This window comes from Hypanus sabinus, chromosome 1, assembly GCF_030144855.1.
Source record: "Hypanus sabinus isolate sHypSab1 chromosome 1, sHypSab1.hap1, whole genome shotgun sequence".
Taxonomy (NCBI): domain Eukaryota; kingdom Metazoa; phylum Chordata; class Chondrichthyes; order Myliobatiformes; family Dasyatidae; genus Hypanus; species Hypanus sabinus.
The window spans coordinates 195,526,868-195,545,526 of NC_082706.1; the positions used below are offsets into that span (position 1 = coordinate 195,526,868).

The following is an 18,659-nucleotide window of genomic DNA, read 5'->3' on the forward strand; positions in this document are numbered from 1 at the left end:
AAAATGGACTGGGATCTTTAAGATCACACTCTTGTCTCACCCATGCATTATGCATAGTCATCTGGTTACAAAAGAATCCACGTGCTAATTGGTAAAATACACAACTTGAGCAAATTCCAGTATGTGGGTATGCAGGCAGCCTGCCTGTTACTGATCACTGATTTCTGTAAAGAGGACATTGATGGCTCCTTCTGTGCATCACACTCTCATGATTTTGGCAGCCCCTATATTTACAAGATGTGGCAATAAACAATATCAAAGTAAACTTGAACTTGATTTTGTGTCCATCATGCATGCTCACTAAACTAGACTAAGATCTCAAACAAGCTTACTTACACACACAAATTGGGAGTTGTCCAGACCAGTTGTGATCTTGCTGACAGATTCGTACGGATGAACCGATCAAACGAAATCCAGGATTGCATTGGTAAACCACTGTATCTCTGTATCCATAATTCTCTCCAACTACTTGCCCATTGACTATTGGATCTGGAACTCCACAGTGGCCAGCTTAACAGTGAAAATAAAAGGTCATGTGGCACTTTCAATTTAAAAAAAACTTCCTTTAAAGTTCAGCAAAAGTACAACTAACATTTAGGATGAAGCACTTTAATTCTGAGTGCACAAAGTATAATTGAGATTTTAAAACCAATCTAATCGTTAAAGGCAAGAAAAACAGATGTATTACTGTACAAGCCTCATACCTAAGCACTTTGTTTCAGTTCCACTCCAAAGTCCAGACGCCAGGCATTCTCTGACTATTGAACCAACTAATATGTAGCCTAGGTCACAGGTCAAGATTGCGGTAGCTCCAAAGGTAGTCTGAGTTCCAATCTTTTTACCATTAGGAGGATGTCCTAATTCTCCACATGATATAACTATAATAGGAAAAGAAGAAAATTCATTCTTGTGTTACTATCTCTCAGTATGCGTTACTGACACACAATACATTAATTAGGTTGCATATACTGTGCTGTGCAAAAGTCTTAGGCACATATATATATATATATATATATAGCTAGGGTGCCTAAGACTTTTGCACAGTATTGTATTTGTCAATGTGGAGTGGAGAGTGAGTTTGTATATATGGCAGGAGCAAAGGAAGTTGGGAAAGGCAAGGGTGGATTTCCGCAGAAGGGGTGCGGGACAGGTGGAAGAGATGGAGTGCCGGGGCAGGGGGGTGGCAGAGGTGCAGACACACCCAGCCTTGAGACACCACGTGAGGTCATTTGATTCCAAACAAAAGAGTTTATTGATCATTACAGGATGTCTCTCTGGTGCTTCCCGCTCCCTTCTCCCTTCTCAACCATGATTCCCCTCTACCTGGCCCCTTCCCATTCTCGGTCCATAACAAGGACCCATATCAGAATCAGGTTTATCATCACTTACGTGTCATGAAATTTGTTGCTTTTTGCAGCAGTAATACATAAACTTATTACTGTGCTGTGCAGAAGTCTTTGACACCCAGCTATATATATGCGCCTAAGACTTTTGGACAGCATTGTACCATGATAAAATGACTTAGCAGTCCAAACAAACAGAACTCATTCAGTTTTTTCAGCTCCATTGTATTGTACCAGAAAGCAGCAGCACCAAGACTGTACCTATGACTGCCCTTATGATTGTCCCATAAGAATTCTGAATCAGGGTAGGTTTTTCAGACAAAAATATAACTCAACTCTGTCTCCTTTCAGGCAACATCCACTGGTTTGGGGACACACCAACTGTTTCAGTTGACAGGTATGCAGGAATGTATTTAATTATAAATACACATATTTTAAAATGAAAACACAATAATGGTGGGAATAAAACTAGCAATTGCAATATGAGTAGGAATAGTTAAAATTTCCTTAATTTGAATAAATGTTTGTATGCATTGCATTTTCAGGGGAAGTTTTATTAAAATTTACATTAGAAATTACATGGAGCAGCATATTTGGACCACAACAGCAATACAGGGACAGTTTGTTGTCTTCTGCAGTCTAGATGGTCTTTCATTGATCCTGTTCTCATTACTATAGATTTGCTGAGTATGCCCACAGGACAATGAATCTCAGGGTTGTATATAGCAACTTATATGCACTTTGATAATACAATTTACTTTGAACTTTCGCCACTCTGACTTTTTTCTCATTCTTCCTGAACTAGACACATCACTCAGAGTGTTCTCACCAAGCTTTGATGCACTTATTTTACCTTCACCATTTGAAAAAAATTGTTTTTTTTATAAATGTACCTATTTATCTTTTGTGATAATTTTATTAACTTGCCTCAAAGTCTAGTGCACTAAGCATCATTATTCTGAGAATGTTCTGCACCTCTATCACTTGCTGAGTAACATGACCCTATTTTCCAGTTCAAAGGTAATACATAACAGATTTCTGTGCTGAGACGGTTGAAAGTGAGTCAAATTAAGTTTTAAATAATATTTACTCTGACAGCGTGGTCTTGCTCGTCCCCAGCTCCAAGTTCCATTAGCCAAGCATGTGATTGTGGTGGGTCCAAGTCGATAGTAGCCAGGGTCACAGGCGAAGACAATCTTTGTTTTAAATTCGTAATTTGATCCATTCACGATTCGCCAACTACCGTGCTCCAAAGTGAAAGAACTGATGCTGGGGCATGTTATCACTTGATAACAAGACAAATAATAAACTCATTAATTATAAAGGCCAAAAATCAGATAAGGTAAAATACATTCATTATTGTGTTACAGAGCAATGCAATTCCCTTTAACAACTATCGGAATTTAGGCTCACCTTAACTTAAAAAATGGGATGGATTTTGCTGTCAGCAATTTTGTACTCACACTAACTACATTTCCGGAACTAATATAACGCCGCACTATCAAACAGAAATTCGTAAGTTTCAAGATCAGACCGATCACTGTGAATAATCAGTAAGGAACAGTGTAGAACTTGAACCAGGAAAAATTAACTCAAAGTCAAATCAGCTTCAAAAAAAATAAACTGAAGTGTGGGAATAAAGATAATGTAAAAAGATAAAAGAAACAAATGAAAATATAAAAAAAGGCTTATGTCTTACAAATCAACTTTAATTAGAATCTCAAGAAATGAGACGACGTTAGGCGGAGTTGATTTTTTTTATGCTAACAATTTTTGCCTAGTTTGCCAAGTAGTGTGAACCAATCAGGAAGTCAAAAGGCAAACACGCCACATGACTCCTTCACCTCCTATCTACCTGAATAGCCACTTACAGGGAAATTTAGCCTTGAACCCCAATGTTCCCTGTTCATCAATTATCCATTGTCACCTGCATTTATTGTGTATATCCTACCCATGTTTGACTTCACATTAAAGTGAAAAATAATATTTTAACCAAACCTTTAGGGGGTTTTGTTGAAATCTGAAAAGCTGTGTTGTTGAATTAGGAGCCCTTCAGTCAACCATCAGCTTGATTCAGTCATTAAATTTCAGACTGGCAGAAGTCAAGCAAGGTTACTTGGCCTGAAATGTTATGAGCCCATGGAAGCTGGTCCACAAGGTTAAAGATTAGAGTTTGTGGGATTCAGGGCAGGCTGACAAATAGTTTCCAAAACCGTCTTGACAAACAGGAGCACATGAGGTTCTGCAGATGCTGGAAATTGAGAGCAACACACAGAAAATGCAGGAGAATTCAACAGGCCAGGCAGCATCTATGGAAATGCATAAACAGTCAATGTTATGGGCTGACAGCCTTCATCAAGACCTGATCAAACCCGATGAATTGATGTTAATCAGTACTGATATTTTAGAGGTTCTGTCCTGTGTTCAGCGCGTAAGTGTCATTACAAAGGAAGCACCACAACTCCTGTACTTTCTTAGAAGTTTGCAAAGAATCGGTATGTCATTGTAAACCTTGACAAATTTCTATAGATGCGTGGTGGAGTGTATACCGACTTATTGCTTCACATTCTGGTATAGAAATATCAATGAAGTTGAACAGAAAAGCCTGCAAAAATTTGAGGATACAGCCCAGTCCATCATGAGTAAAGGCTTTCCCAACAGTGAGTAGGATCTACAAGGAATGCTGTTGTAGGAAAGTAGCATTAATCATCAAGGACCCCCACCATCCAAGACATGGACTCTTCTCAAAGCTGCCATCAGGAAGGAAGTACAGGAGCTTCAGGATCCACACCACCAGGTTCAGGAACAGTTATTATCCCTAAACCATCAGGATCTTGAACTAGAGGGGATAACTTCACTCAATATCACTGCTCCATCAATGAACTGTTCCCACAATCTATGGATTCAATTTCAAGGATTGTTCATCTCATGTTCTTATTATTTATTGCTTATTTATTTATTATTATTTATTTGTTTATTTCCTTTTTGTATTTGTACAGTTTGTTGTCTTTTGCATGTGGGTTGTTTGTCCATCTCGTCGTGTGTAGATTTTCATTGATTCTGTACCGTTTCTTTGTATTTGCTGAGAATGCCCACAAGAAAATGATTCTCAGGGCAGTATATGGTGACATATATGCACTTGGAATATAAATTTTCTTTGAACTTCGATGAACAATCTCAGTCCAAAACGTTGACTCTTTATTGCTCTCCATAGACGCTGCCTGACCTCCCGAGTTCCTCCAGCATTTGCTGTCCTTTGGTAACAGGAGGTGGTTGTGATTAAGGGGTGCTCTCCTGATTGGAAGTCGGTGACCACTAGTGCATCAAGAGTCGAAGCTGGGATCTTTGATGTATGTGATATAAACATATTTTGATAACAATGTACACGTTTGTAGAATAATTAGACTCACAGAGTCATTTATATACGTTGGACGAAAACACGCTCATGTCTCATACTATCAAAATTTGCCTTGCTTTTAGAACCTGAACCTGTGGACAAGTTCTGTCCCTTTCCATAACTGTTTCGAAACTAACAGACTATTGTTACTGCTCCTCCACTGCCATCTCAGTCACCTGCTCCATGCTATTACCTAAAAGTAGGTCAAGCTGTGCCCTCTTCCTGGTAGGGCCCTCTATATTTTGCCCAAGGGAAGTTTCCCGAACTTATCTACTGTATGTTAGGGAAGTTAATATGCCCTATTTTACCAACACTATTATTCTCAAAACTATTCACACTCTCCCTGCATGTTTGTTCTTCTAATTCCCATTGAATTTTAGAGGGTTTAATCCCAGCCATGTGATGATTACCTTTTTGTTTCTCGGCTCCACTCTTTAAAACCTAATATCCAACGTTCATTTCTGCTCTCTATAACGCTGAAACAACTGCAAATCTACACTCTTCAATCCCTTGGGTTTATGGTTTGTCAGCAATTCTCTCATGTGCTAATTCTCAACTGTTTGTGTGAATACATTCTTGGTGCTAATGAAGCCAGGGACTATGATATCACTGCGACCATCCATAAAGGATAAACTGCCATAATTATCAAAGGCTGTATGGCGCAGATTTCTATAGTGCTCCAGGGAGTGTTTAAATGAAATAAAAAAATCCATGCAGCTTACAATGTTACCATCTCTGTGAAAGAGTTGTTGACATTCTTGTAATTAAACTAACATTTTTGCACCAACCAACATGGAACTCTAAATCTGTTTATAAGCACAAAGATAAGACAAGAAGTACTAGGCTAAAATCCTTCATAAATTAGAACATTTTGAGGATCCGTCCTTGACCCAGCACGTAAGTGCAATTGCAAAGAATGCATGGCACCACCTCTGTTTTCTTAGGAGTCTGCGTAGATTCGGCATGACATCTGAAACTTCGTTAAGTTTCTATAGATACGTAGCGAAGTGTGTATTGACCAGCTGCGTCACAGCTTGGTATGGAAACGGCAATATCTTTGAACTGAAAATTCCACAAAAGGTAGCAGATTTGGCCCAGTCTGTCATCGGTAAAGGCCTCTCAATCATTGAGCATATCTACATGAAATGCTGTCGTAGGAAAGCAGCAGCCATCAACAGAGATCCTCACCACCCAGGTCATGCTCTCTTCTTGATACTGCAATCAGGTAGAAGTCACAAGAGCCTCAGGACTCGCACCACTAGGTTCAAGAACAGTTACTACCCTTCAACCATCAGGATCTTGAATAAAAGGGGGTAACTAACTGCTCACTTGTAACCCTTTCTGAAATGTTCCCACAAGCAACGATCTTACTTTAACAACTCTTACTCTCATTATCTCGTTTTCTCTTTATTTATTGATATTTAATATTATTTGCATTTGCACAGTTTGTTGTCTTCTGCACTCTGGCTGATCTTTCATTGATCCTGTTATAGTTACTATTCTATAGATCTCAAGATTGCATGTGGTGAGATATATGTACTTTGATAATAAAATTTACTTTGAACATTTAAATAGCTGCAGGAGATATTAGTATAAATTTTCTTTGTCATATCTGAACAGAACATTTTGTCTTGATTAATAAGGGTGTCAAATAAGAGGAGAAGGCAGGAGAATAGGGTTGAGAGGGATAATAAATCAGCCACGATTGAATAGCAGAACAGACTTGATGGGCCAAATGCCAAATTCTGCTCCTAGCATGTCTTATGGTCTTATGGACTAGAGAAACAGGATATCAAACACATAGAAATATCCTACCCTACAACAGGACAAAAAAATATTTAAAACTGTACAATATTAAAAATGAAGTTCGAGGGCATTCACTGAGGATTTTTCATTTGCATTAATGAGTAGCTTATCTTTGAAAAGCATAATTCACGGCACATGGAGAGCAAGTTGTTTAAATTCCTTACCATTACACCTCGGGGGATGGTTCTGGTTGCTCCACATACCATCCTGTTGGCACGTGGCAGAGGAATGCTCCTTCGATGAAAACCGGTAGCCGTCATTGCAAAAGTAGCTGACGCGTGTGCCTACTGAGTAATCGGTGGCAAAAACTCCTCCATTTGCTGATGCTTTGGGTGCACCACATGATATTGCTGGAACAAACCACTCACCTCATGAATAACTGTATTTTTTTAATGAAACTATATTAGCAGAGCTAATTGATCAAATAAAAAGGTAGAATATAGCAGGTATAGTTACAGTCCTTTGCAGAGTGAACTGCAGGAGAGAACTTGCATTTTTCTTTTCTTTTACTTTATTGAGATATTCTTTGAGCCATGCCGCCCAGCAAACCCCCAATTTAATTGTAGCCTAATCACAGAGCAATTTACAATGACCAATTAACCTACCAACCAGTACATCTTCCGACTGTGGGAGGAAACATGAGCACCCATAGAAAGCACACGCGGTCACAGGGAAAATGACAAACTCCTTACAGGCAACAGTGGGAATTGACCCTGGGTCACCAATATTGTAAAACATTCTGCTAACCACATTACTGTAGGCCCCTTTTAAGAAAGAAACTGGCAGACAGAAAGGAAGTCAAGAAATACTCTATGTAAGATTAGGGAGAATTGCAAGACCTATAATTCTATCAGGACCAAGGTTGCAGCTGGCAAACAAGTGAAAGTGGTTTCCCTTAGGGTTGAACAAGGTGATATAGACAAGATCCTGAATGAAAATTTCTTATCTGTATTCACCAAGAAGGAATCTCAACAAATGAATCTCAGGGTTGTATCTGGTGACATTTATGTAATTTGATAATAAATTTTACTTTGAACTTTGAAGGATATGGAAAATAATGAGCTGAGGGAAGAGATCTATTATGAATGAGATATATTACAGATTGCTATGGGAAACAAGGGTGGACATAGCTGGATGCCTAAGGGAGATATTTGCATCTTTGTAAGTCACAGGTGAGGTGACAGAAGACTAGAGGATGGCTAATGTTCCTTTGTTTAAGAAGGGAAGCAGAGCAATGGATAACTGCAGATTAGTGAGCTTTACATCAGTGGTGCTGAAAACTATTCAAGAAAGTATTGAGGAATAGGAATTATGTACATTTGGAGAGGTGGGGACTGGTCAGTGGTGGTCGGCATGGCATTCAAATTGTTCGCTATCACCGTCAGGCATGCAGGAGGCCAATGCATAGGATTGGAAAATGCTGCAGAGTTGTAAACTCAGCCGGCTCCTTCATGGGCACCTGAATCTCCAGCATCAAGGACGCCTTCAAAAGGTGATTCCTCAGAAAGGCATCATCCTTCGTTACAGCTGCCTCACCCCCACCCCCTCACCCAAGACATGCTCTCTTCTCATTACTACCATTATGGAGGAGGTAGATATATTTCTTCATGTAACTACATTTTATGTATTGCACTGGACTGCTGCCACAAAGCAACAAATTTCACAATGTATGTCACTGATAATAAACCTGATTCTGACTCTAAAGGCTGATGAAGGCAGGAAGGAGGCTTAGTCTACGTTACAAGATTCTGCATGGTAGGTTATTGAATAGTTAGTACACTTATTGAATCCAAAACTGGCTTGTGATAAGAGGCAGTGGGTAGTGATGAAAAGATGCTATCTCGATTCAAAGTAGGTGACCAGTGTGCTGGCCATGGTGGATTTAAAATATGGGAGAAAACCTCAAACTGGAATGGATGAAGGGCAGTGGAAGCAGACAGATCAATTGTCTTTGTTCTTGCCATGTGCCATCTTGTGGAACTGTTTTAAGTTCTCCAGTTTGTGTGTGAGTTGCTTGGCTTGATCAATGTTTTAAAGAAGACCCAATGATGCTTCTCGTAATGTGCTGGACTAGAGATCATTTCCGAATAAGAAGTTATTTGTGAGATGTTCTTTGGTTGGATATAATATGCAGGTTTTTCGAACCACAAATAAGAGAACAAAATGCTGGAGGAACTCAGCAGGCTAGGCAGCATCTATGGAAAAAAAGTACAGTTGACATTTCAGGACAAAATCCTTCAGCAGTACTGGGGAATAAAAAGCTGAGGAATAGATTTAAAAGGTGGGGGGAGGGGAGAGAGAACCACCAGGTGACAGGTGAAACCTGGAGAGGGAGGCATGAGGTAAAGAGCTGGGAAGTCGATCAGTGAAAGAGACGGAAGGCCATGGAAGAAAGAAAAAAGGGGAAAGAGCACCAGATGGATGTGATGGTGAGCAAGGAGATAAAGTGAGAGTAGGACAAGGAGATGGGAAATGGAAAAGCAGGGGGAGGGTTGGGGGGCATTACCGGAAGTTTGAGAAGTCGATGTTCATGCCTTCAGGTTGGAGGCTACCCAAACAGAATATAAGAAATTCCTCCAACCTAAGTGTGGCCTCAGCACAACGGTGGAGAAGGCCATGGATGGACAAATTGGAAGGGGGAATAGGAAGTGGAATTAAAATGGGTGACTACTGGGAGATCCCACTTGCTCTGGTGGACAGAGCATAGATGCTCGGCGAAGCAGTCTCCCAATCTAGCATAGGGTTCCTCTTGTCCTCAGCTACCACCCCATCAGCCTCCACATCCAACAGGGTTCCACCACCAAACACATCTTTCCCTTCCTTCACCCGCACTTATGCAGGTTTTTGACTAATGGAGCCAGTCTCTATTTTGCATGAATCAAACACATTGCTGATTGAGAACACAAAGCCATAAATCATCAAATGTCACTTGCTGGGAAGGGAGAATTAATGGCTTCAGGCCTGGAGCAGAGCCAATAAAAAGGTGTTAAAGGTCAGACACATGGCCCACAGCCAATGACACTGGAGCACAACATTTGAGTTGACTAGATATTAATATAAAAGTGGATACTTTGATTGTGCTATCAGCAATGACTCTGGAAAAATCACCATCATGAGGAAGAACCCCCACCCCAGGTGCTGGGACAAGAAAGGATCAATCATCTGGCTAATAGAGATACTCTATTTTGGTGTTTTAAATTGGAAAAGTTGCCTGAGTGAGTATTGGTATAGTGGGAACAGTAGAATACATGTTCTAAGTTGTTGGCCCAGGGTCAACATAGTTACATTGTTGTTTGTGCAAAGACAATAAAGTGCGAGCTTTAATTAATTATGGGTTGCGTATTGAATTTCCTAACCTAGTTCCATTGACGAAAGGTCAACAAGTGGTATATTGCAGGGGTGGATGCCAGAACCCTGGTTGCATCTGTTACCAATTCGCAAGAAGAGTAAGTTGTAAATGTTTGGATGACAGGGAAGGTCGGAGATGTGGTAGACAGCAAGGAAGGTTGTCAAAGGCTTCCGCAGGATACAGATCCAATGGAAAGCTGGGCAGAGCATTGACATTGGGAATTTAATTCTGATGGTATGAGGAATGTACTTCAGGAAGTCAATTAAGGGTAGACCATACTGTGTCCAGTCAATGGCAGAGTAAAACACAATACTGATGAACAGGGGTACGTTGGGGTTCAAGTCTATATTTCCCTGTAAGTGGCTGTTCAAGCAGATAGGGTGGTGATGATGCCATGTCGGATGCTTGCCTGCCTAACATTGCAAACTCTGATTGGTCCATACTAATTGGCAGACTGTGTATTTCCAACCATTACGTAACAGGAAACGTGGTTGCTATGCAGACAATGCAGAGGAGATCGACCAGGATGATGTCTGCACTGGGGGACTGGAGATATCAGAAGAGATTGCATAGGCTGTGGTTTTGTCTTCCCTGGGGCAAAGGAGGCTGAGAGGTGACTTTAAAGAAGTAAATGTAAAAAAAAAGTGCGACAGCCTGTAGATAGAATCTTTTTTCCCATGTTTGGATATCAAAACCCACAGTGCATAGTTTAAGGTGAGGGGGAGGAGCTTTAATGAGGAAACTTTCTGCGGTACAGTTTCTTTTTATTTCACACAGAGAATGTTTGATATTTGGAACTCACAGCCAGTGAAGGTTGTGGAATCTGATATAATCACTGTACTTCAGAAACATTTAGGCAGACACTCTGTATAGATTTGGTGGGCCAGAGAGCCTGTTTTGGACCTATACAACTCTACATCTTGATTATCTAAATTGGAAATTGTTAAGCATGTCTTATACAGGGTGCAGATCAGAAGTGTTGTGATGTCGGGAGAAACAGCATCACTTCACTGGGTTGAATTTTGTTTTCTTTGACAATGACAGAGTACTTAAATAATGTGTGATATATTAGGGGTGATTTGTCTTAACTATATTCCCTTAGTTTAACGGTATAAATTCAGCTTAACAAAAGTCACATGAAGGGAATAGCTATCAATCAAGGCAGCAATTCCTAATGTTTTACTAAATGCAAAATAGACAACCACCAATTACATTTTCCTTTAAGTGTTGTGGTAGTGATTAAATGTTTACCCTTCAGGGGAGAACAACTTTGATCCCAATGTAACTGTGCTTTTCAGCAATTAATGTAGACCTCTTGAAAGAGGCTTGACCTGCTTTTTTTTCAAGTAGGCCATTTTCTTGATGACTAACTCTGACATAAACAGAAACCTATTATAATTTGTAAACTCAAGTAATGGTTTTGGCACCCTCGTGCTATTCTGCCAAGTGATAGAATATGTTCAAGTTTAGGATTCGGACCGCCAAGCAGTTAAAAAAAAGGAAATAATGGGAATCATTATAAAAAATAATTTATTTAGGCCTTTTATTTAAAATGAGAGCAGGATTTCAAATGGGCTCATGGTATCCTGGAAACAAACATTTTTGAATTGATTTTTGAAGGATGTTCAAGAAGGACCACAAATAGGGGTCAACCAAAGCTAAATGAAGTCAAACCACAGCAGAGGGCAGAGGTAAGCAAAGGCCAGTATTCATACACTGGAGTGCGTGGTAAAAATGATGGCATAGAAGTAGGATTGGCAGCCGTGGATGCCAATTGGATTGGAATTTTGCTTTCCAGTTACATCTGCACAATGGTTTTGCATATTGGGTTATCGAACAAACTGAATTGCATGTTCTCTCCTACTGAACCCAAAAATTAGAGCTTGGAATATGCACTGCATACTCCACATGAATACAGGACTGTGCAAAAGCCTTAGGTATGCATATATAGCTAGGATGCCTGAGACTTTTGCACAGTACTGTATTTGTCAACGTGGAGCGGGGAGCCAGTCTGTAAATCTGATGGAGCAAAGGATGTTGGGAATGGTGAAGGTGGTGCGCCATGGGAAGGGTGCGTGACAGGTGGCAGAGGAGGAGGGCCAGGGGCGGGGGATAGTGTGGGTGCAGAGACACTCAGCCCTGAGACATCAAGAAGGTCACTTGATTAAAAAATTGATTTATTGATCATTACGGAATGCCTCTCTGGTGCTTCCCACTCCCATACCTCTCCTTTCCCCTCTTCCCACTCTCAGTCCACAATTAGACCTGTGTCAAAATCAGGATTTTTCATCATTCATGTACTGTATTTCATGAAGTTTGTTTCTTTGCAGCAGCAGAAGCAGTATAGTGCAATGCATAAAATTACTGCAGTACTTAGTGCACCCTAGCTATATACTTTTGTAGACTACTGTATGTTGTGAAACCCTGAAAAGAGAATAATCGTTTCCTTTGCAAGTGAATCAGGATTTCCAGCATCTGCAGAATTTCTTGTATTTCTGATTTGAAGCCCCATTCTTCTTTTTCATCCATGCACAAACAATGTCCTCTAAGGCTCAGAACAGTATCTTCAAGAATTTGTAGAAGATGATGAGAGGCATTGATTGTATGGATAGTCAGAGGCTTTTCCCCAGGACTGAAATAGCTAGATGTAGGTTCAGAGGAGATGTCAGGGGTAAGTTTTTTTTACGCAGAGAGTGGTGAGTGTGTGGAACGGGCTGCCGGCGATGGTGGTGGAGGTGGATACGATAGGGTATTTTAAGAGACTCCTGGATATCTAAATGGAGCTTAGAAAAATAGAGCGCTATGGGTAACGCTAGGTACTTTCTAAGGTAAGGACATGTTCGGTGCAACTTTATGGGCTGAAGGGCCTGTATTGTGCTGTAGATTTTCTATGTTTCTTCTATGTTTCTAATTTAATTTAAGGCTTTTAAATATACCTTAAGGAGTTTAGATTTTTTTCTTGTTTTAAGTATCTGAAGAATATTTCTAACGTTTAGATCAGATTTGCCCTGAAAGTATACTAATCTGACTAGTTACAAATTATAGGCAATTTTTCCTGAGGTTGTGATTACTGCTAGCGTCGTAAATACCAGACTTACAAATAAAACTAAAGCTTTTTAATGTGTCCCTTGCAATAGTTAAACTCCACTGGAGGCTGGAGGCAGAAGCTGGCCTGTACTAAGCCTTAGAGAACAATGTTTGTGCATGCATGAAAGGGAAGAATGGGGCTTCAAATCAAAAATACAAGAAATTCTGCAGATGCTGGAAATCCAAAGCAACACACACAAAATGCTGGAGGAACTCAGCAGGCCAGGCAGCATCCATAGAAATGAATAAACAGTCGACATTTCAGGCCAAGACTCTTCTTCAGGACTGGAAAGGAAGGGGGAAGATGCCAGAATAAAAAGGTGGGGGGGGGGGAAGGGAAGGAGGAGAGCTGGAAGCAGATGGGAAACCAAATGAGTGGGAAAGGTCGAGTGAAGAAGAAAGAATCAGATAGGAGACCATGGGAGAAATGGAAGGAGGCAGGGACCCAGGAGCAAGTGACAGGAAGGCGAGAAGAGGTAAACAATCAGAGTGGATAACGGAGGAAAGGGGATGGAGAGAGTTTTTTTTAACTGGAAGAAATAAATATTCTTGCCATCAGAGTGGAGGGTACCCAGGCGGAATATAAGGTGTTACTCCTTCACCCTGAAGGTGGCCTCATTGTGGCACAAGAGGAGGCCGCCGACTGACATGACAGAATTGGGCTTGTTTGGCTCTTGTTGCTTTGTTGCTTGATATGTTCTGTTTTGTGTTCTGTGTCGTTCTGCTGAGCATCGTGGCCATGTACGTTGCTGTTAGAACGTGTGGCAACTCTTGCGGGCTGACTCCAGCGTACCGTTGGATGTGTTAATTGTGCAACCACACATTTCACTGTATGTTTCAATGTACACTTCATCAATAAATCTGAATTTGAATCTGCTGGTCCTCTGCCCTAACCAGAATCTGGAGGAGAGGGAGAAGAGATTGGGCCAGAAGGGCTTCACCTCTAAGAATATTTCAAGAGAAAGTGTTTATATTCTGCCTGATGGAGTATTTGTATTGTGACAAATATTCTCCAATGTGGTGGTTGCCTTGAGCTGTCACTATGGTAAAGGAGAAGCTACACTTCAAGACGAAGCTTGTGCACTCTTAATGCCTACGTACCATGTGCTTTTACGATGATCTTTCAAAACAATAGAAAATCATTGCCTGATAAAGTCACGTGTAGCAGTTTTAATCATAAAAGTTACACAATTTGCAATAAAGTGTAGAAGAGTCATTTGGAGAATAGTAATAGTTGGATCAAAGATGCTGTTGCCCTGATAGAACAATGGCTAATTCATACTTGATGGAGATGTCAGATCTCCAGTAGTAGAGAACAGTTTTAGAAAACATTGAATGACTTCATAGCTGCATTATTTGCCCATTTAATCATTTTTGGCCAGTGGAATTAACACTGAATCTCAATCGCCTCTTGTGTTAATGCACTTGGAGGTCTCTTTGACAGCAGCATCTGATAACTGGACTCATTCCTTTTGTCCCTGCTCTGAGATGCTTGATGCATCCTTTCCAAAGCAAAGCCGAAATTGAAGAGGGTGAACACCTCACCTTTAGAAATTGCAGGCAAAGTTTCAATGACACCAATCTGATTTAGCTGAAGTTAGCATGAAATTTGCACCTTTTGTGAAAGCATTAATGTGTAAAACAGCAACACCTGTAGTTGCTGGATACTCCATTTATAATGAGATATGTACACATATTTCAGGAGTAAGCTCCACTAAATCAAATAAGTGCAGCTCACTCACATGTAGCAATTTGAGAACAATTCAGTTTGGTCCTTAATGCCTGCTAATCATCAGTCATTTTAATACCCATGAATTGCCTAAAATTTTATTTTTCCCCTTATCAGTTATTATGACTGTACCCAGACAGAAGTGTTAAACACAATATTGAACAGTGCTGTTAAAGCCGTACCATTTTCCAAACACACAGCTCTATCAGAAAACAGAGTCAGAGCGTTATTTAGCACTACAGCACAGAAACAGGCCCTTTGGTCCATCTAGTCCATGCCATCTCCCTACTCCCATCAACCTGCACCTGTGCCATGGTCTTCCATACACCTTCCACTCATGTACCTATCGAAACTTCTCTTACATATTGAAATCAAACGCGCATCCATCACTTCTGCTGGCAGCTCATCCCACACTTACTACTCTGAGTGAAGAAGCCTCGCCTCATCAGGTTCTCTTTAAATATCTCACCTTTCACCCTGAGCCTATGGCCTCTAGTTCTAGACTCACCTAACCTCGGTGGAAAAAGCCTGCTTGTAATTACACTAACTATACCCTCAAAATTCTTGAAATAGAACTCAAGGTGACCATAACATACTTTGATCTGATTTCAAAACTGGTAGTCCAGAGTTTGGTTTTAAATAATATCCCAGTGTTTTGTTTTAAATTGGAAGTTATGTTAGAGTCACTTAAGATACGGGTAAGGCCACAAGAGTATTGGGTACAGTGTTAGTCACCCTCTGATAGGAAAGATGCATGGAGGTTGGTGACCAGTGGTGTTCCACAGGGATTTGTTCTGGGACCTCTCCTCATTGTGATTTTTATAAATGACCTGGATGAAGAAGTAGAGGGTGGGTTAGTAAGTTTGCTGATGACACAAATGTTGGGGGTGTTGTGGATAGTGTGGAGGGTTGTCAGAGGTTACAGCAGGACATCAATAGGATGCAGAACTAGGCTGAGAAGTGGCAGATGGAGTTCAACCCAGATAAGTGTGAAATGGTTCATTTTGGTAAGTTCAATTTGATGACAGAATATAATATTAATGGTAAGACTCTTGGCAGTGCAGAGGATCTGAGAGATCTTGGGGTCCATGTCAAAAGGAAACTCAAAGCTGCTGTGCAGGTTTACAGTGTTGTTAAGAAGGTGTATGGGATGTTGGCATTCATCGACCGTGGGATTGAGTTCAAAAGCCATGAGGTAATGTTACAGCTATATAGGACCTTGGTCAGAACCCACTTGGGAGTAGCGTGTCCTGTTCTGGTCACCTCACTACAGGAAGGATGTGGATACTGTAGAGAGAATGCAGAGGAGATTTACAAGGATGTTACCTGGATTGGAGGGCGTACCTTATGAGAATAGGTTGAGTGTACTTGGCCTTTTCTCCTTGGAGCGACAGAGGATGAGAGGTGACCTGATAGAGTTGTATAAGTTGATGAGAGGCATTGATTGTGTGGATAATCAGAGGCTTTTGCCCAGGGCTGAAGTGGCTAACATGAGGGGGCGTATTTTTAAGGTGCTTGGAAATAGGTACCGAAGGGATATCTGGGGTAAGTTTTTCACATAGAAAGTAGTGGGTGTGTGGATTGCATTGCCGGTGGCGGCAGTGAAGGCAGATACAATAGGGTCTTTTAAGAGCTTCTTAGATAGGTATGTGGGGCTCAGAGAAATAGAGGACTATGTGCTAGGGAAATTCTAGGCAGTTTCTGGAGGAGGTTACATGGTCAGCACAACATTGTGGGCTGAAGGGCCTGTAATGTGCTGTAATTTTTTTGTTCTATGTTCTATATGCTATCAGACTAGAAAAGATTTACCATGATGTTACAAGGCAAGACTAGCATTTTATTCCCTGGAACATAGGAAATTGAGGGGTAACCTGACAGTGGTAAATAAGATCATGAGTGATGTAGACATGGTCCTTTTCCCTGGGAGAGGGTGTCAAAAGGAAGAAGACATTTATTTAACATCAGAGGTGAGACATTTAAAAGGGTTGCCAGGAGCAGCTTCTTCACACAGAGGGTGGTGTGTATGGAAAGACTGGTAGAGGCTGGCACATTAAAGAGCCATCTTGATCAATACAGGAGAGGTTTAGAGAGATATGGGTCAAACACGGGCAGATGGGGCTAGCTCACCGGATACCAGAGTCAGCATTGATGAAATGGCCAAAGGGCATGTTTCATGCTGTATGACCTGAAGCCCTAAAGTGTCCTTCAAACAGCTGGAGATAATTGAAGATGGATATTAGCAGGAAAGACATCTACATTTCAACCGTGTGGAATAAAATGTGCTTTAGTTACATTGCATTAATTACACAGATAAATAGAAATGCGAGCTTATTTTTTTTTTGATCTTGTGGCTTTGAATACTGTACATAAAAGCTTTGTCAAGTAACTAATCTCTCCACCATTCTTCGCTCAGTTTGAGGAGTACATGAGCCAAAACACTCTTGACTGGCTGCTAGCAATCACTACCTCCTCTGCACCGTATTCGCTCTGCAATGCCATTGTCCCATGTCAATACTTTGCCTTAATAGTGGCTGTAAAACATCTTCATAAGATGTCATAAATCTGTGGAAATCACATGGCTTTTAAAATAAATTCAGGCCATTGGGAGGCATTTTTACTGTTTATAGCCTTGCCTGATATTTCTGAATATTTTCAGTAGAATCCCTCTTTCTCCCAAGTATGGGGCACTTGACACAAACCATATACTTTTTACTTTGTGCACAACCTTGAAGTAAAGAAGGTTGAGAAGTGGTTTCAGGAAGATGTACAAGATTATTACAGGCTTAGATACATTGAACAGAATAACACCACTCTCTCTTTCAGACAACTTGAAGACAGGGTTTTCAGATTAAAAGTTGTGGGCAAAATACCATAAGACCATAAGACACAGGAGCAGAATTAGGTCATTCAGCCCATCGAGTCTGCTCTGCCATTTCATCATATGCAGGAGGCTGTGAGGGAAAAAAACTATTTTACACAGACAATAGTTATGATCTGGAATTTGTAGCCTATTTGGGAATTTTAAACTGTAATTGGAAAAACGCTTGAAGGAAAATATTTGGGTCATGGGAATGAGACTGAAAAAATGGTTCTGCAAGGAGTCAGCTGTAATTCAATGGACCAAATTGCCTTCTTCTGTTGTATAACCATACTGTGATTCCCCATGATTTAGTAACTTACACTGAACAGGGTAACCTTTCCTTTAATAATTGGTCGAATATTACATTCTAGAATTTCATTTTCTGGATTTACAAACTTTGGCAACATTGTGAAAAGTCCATGCAGTATCTACTAAATGTTTACCAATATTAACAAAAACTTAACACTCAGAGATATTGCTGTTTCGAGGACAAATAAAGAGAGGAAATGGATGACTTTTTACTGTGTGTTTCAAATTAAATCAAAATTAACCCATGCAGGAAATGATTTTAAAAACAGCATACAACACTGTGCAAAAGTCTTAGGTACCCAAGCAATATAAATGTGCCCATGCTACTGGCAAATAGGGTAGCGTGATATTTAGAACAGAGCATATTATTTAGTGGACCATAACCAAGGATGCAACATAACTAGCCTTAGATAGATTGGACCTAAGGAGGATGTTTCCTCTAGTGGGTGAGTCTAGAACCAGAGGGCACAGCATCAGACTAGAGCAGTGGTTCCCAACTTTTTTAATGGCATGGACCAATGCCAATAAGCAAGGGATTTGTGGAATCCAAGTTTGCAATCCTTGGACCAGAGGGTCACCCTTTCAGAACAGAGCTGAGGAGGAATTTCTTTAGTGTGAGGGTGGCAAATCTGTGGAATTTATTGCCACAGATGAATGTGGAGGCCATGTAATTGGCTATATTGAAAGCAGAGATTGATAGTTTCTTGATTAGTTGGGATGGCAAAGGTTACAGGGAGAAGACAGGAGAATAGGGTTGAGAGGAATAGCCATGATGGAAT

At 40.6% G+C, this 18,659-nt stretch overlaps 1 protein-coding gene across 1 annotated transcript in view; it reads right to left on the reverse strand.

Annotated features, from left to right (window-relative positions):
* The window catches only part of csmd3b (CUB and Sushi multiple domains 3b), a 2,186,187-nt gene that overhangs the window by 115,220 nt on the left and 2,052,308 nt on the right, over positions 1–18,659 (reverse strand). The window contains exons 50-53 of the mRNA XM_059983996.1: positions 6,711–6,896; positions 2,434–2,628; positions 705–878; positions 337–510 (exon numbers count right to left, since the gene is read on the reverse strand). Coding sequence (XP_059839979.1) covers positions 337–510; positions 705–878; positions 2,434–2,628; positions 6,711–6,896 — 729 coding nt within the window. The remainder of the gene's footprint in view (positions 1–336; positions 511–704; positions 879–2,433; positions 2,629–6,710; positions 6,897–18,659) is intronic.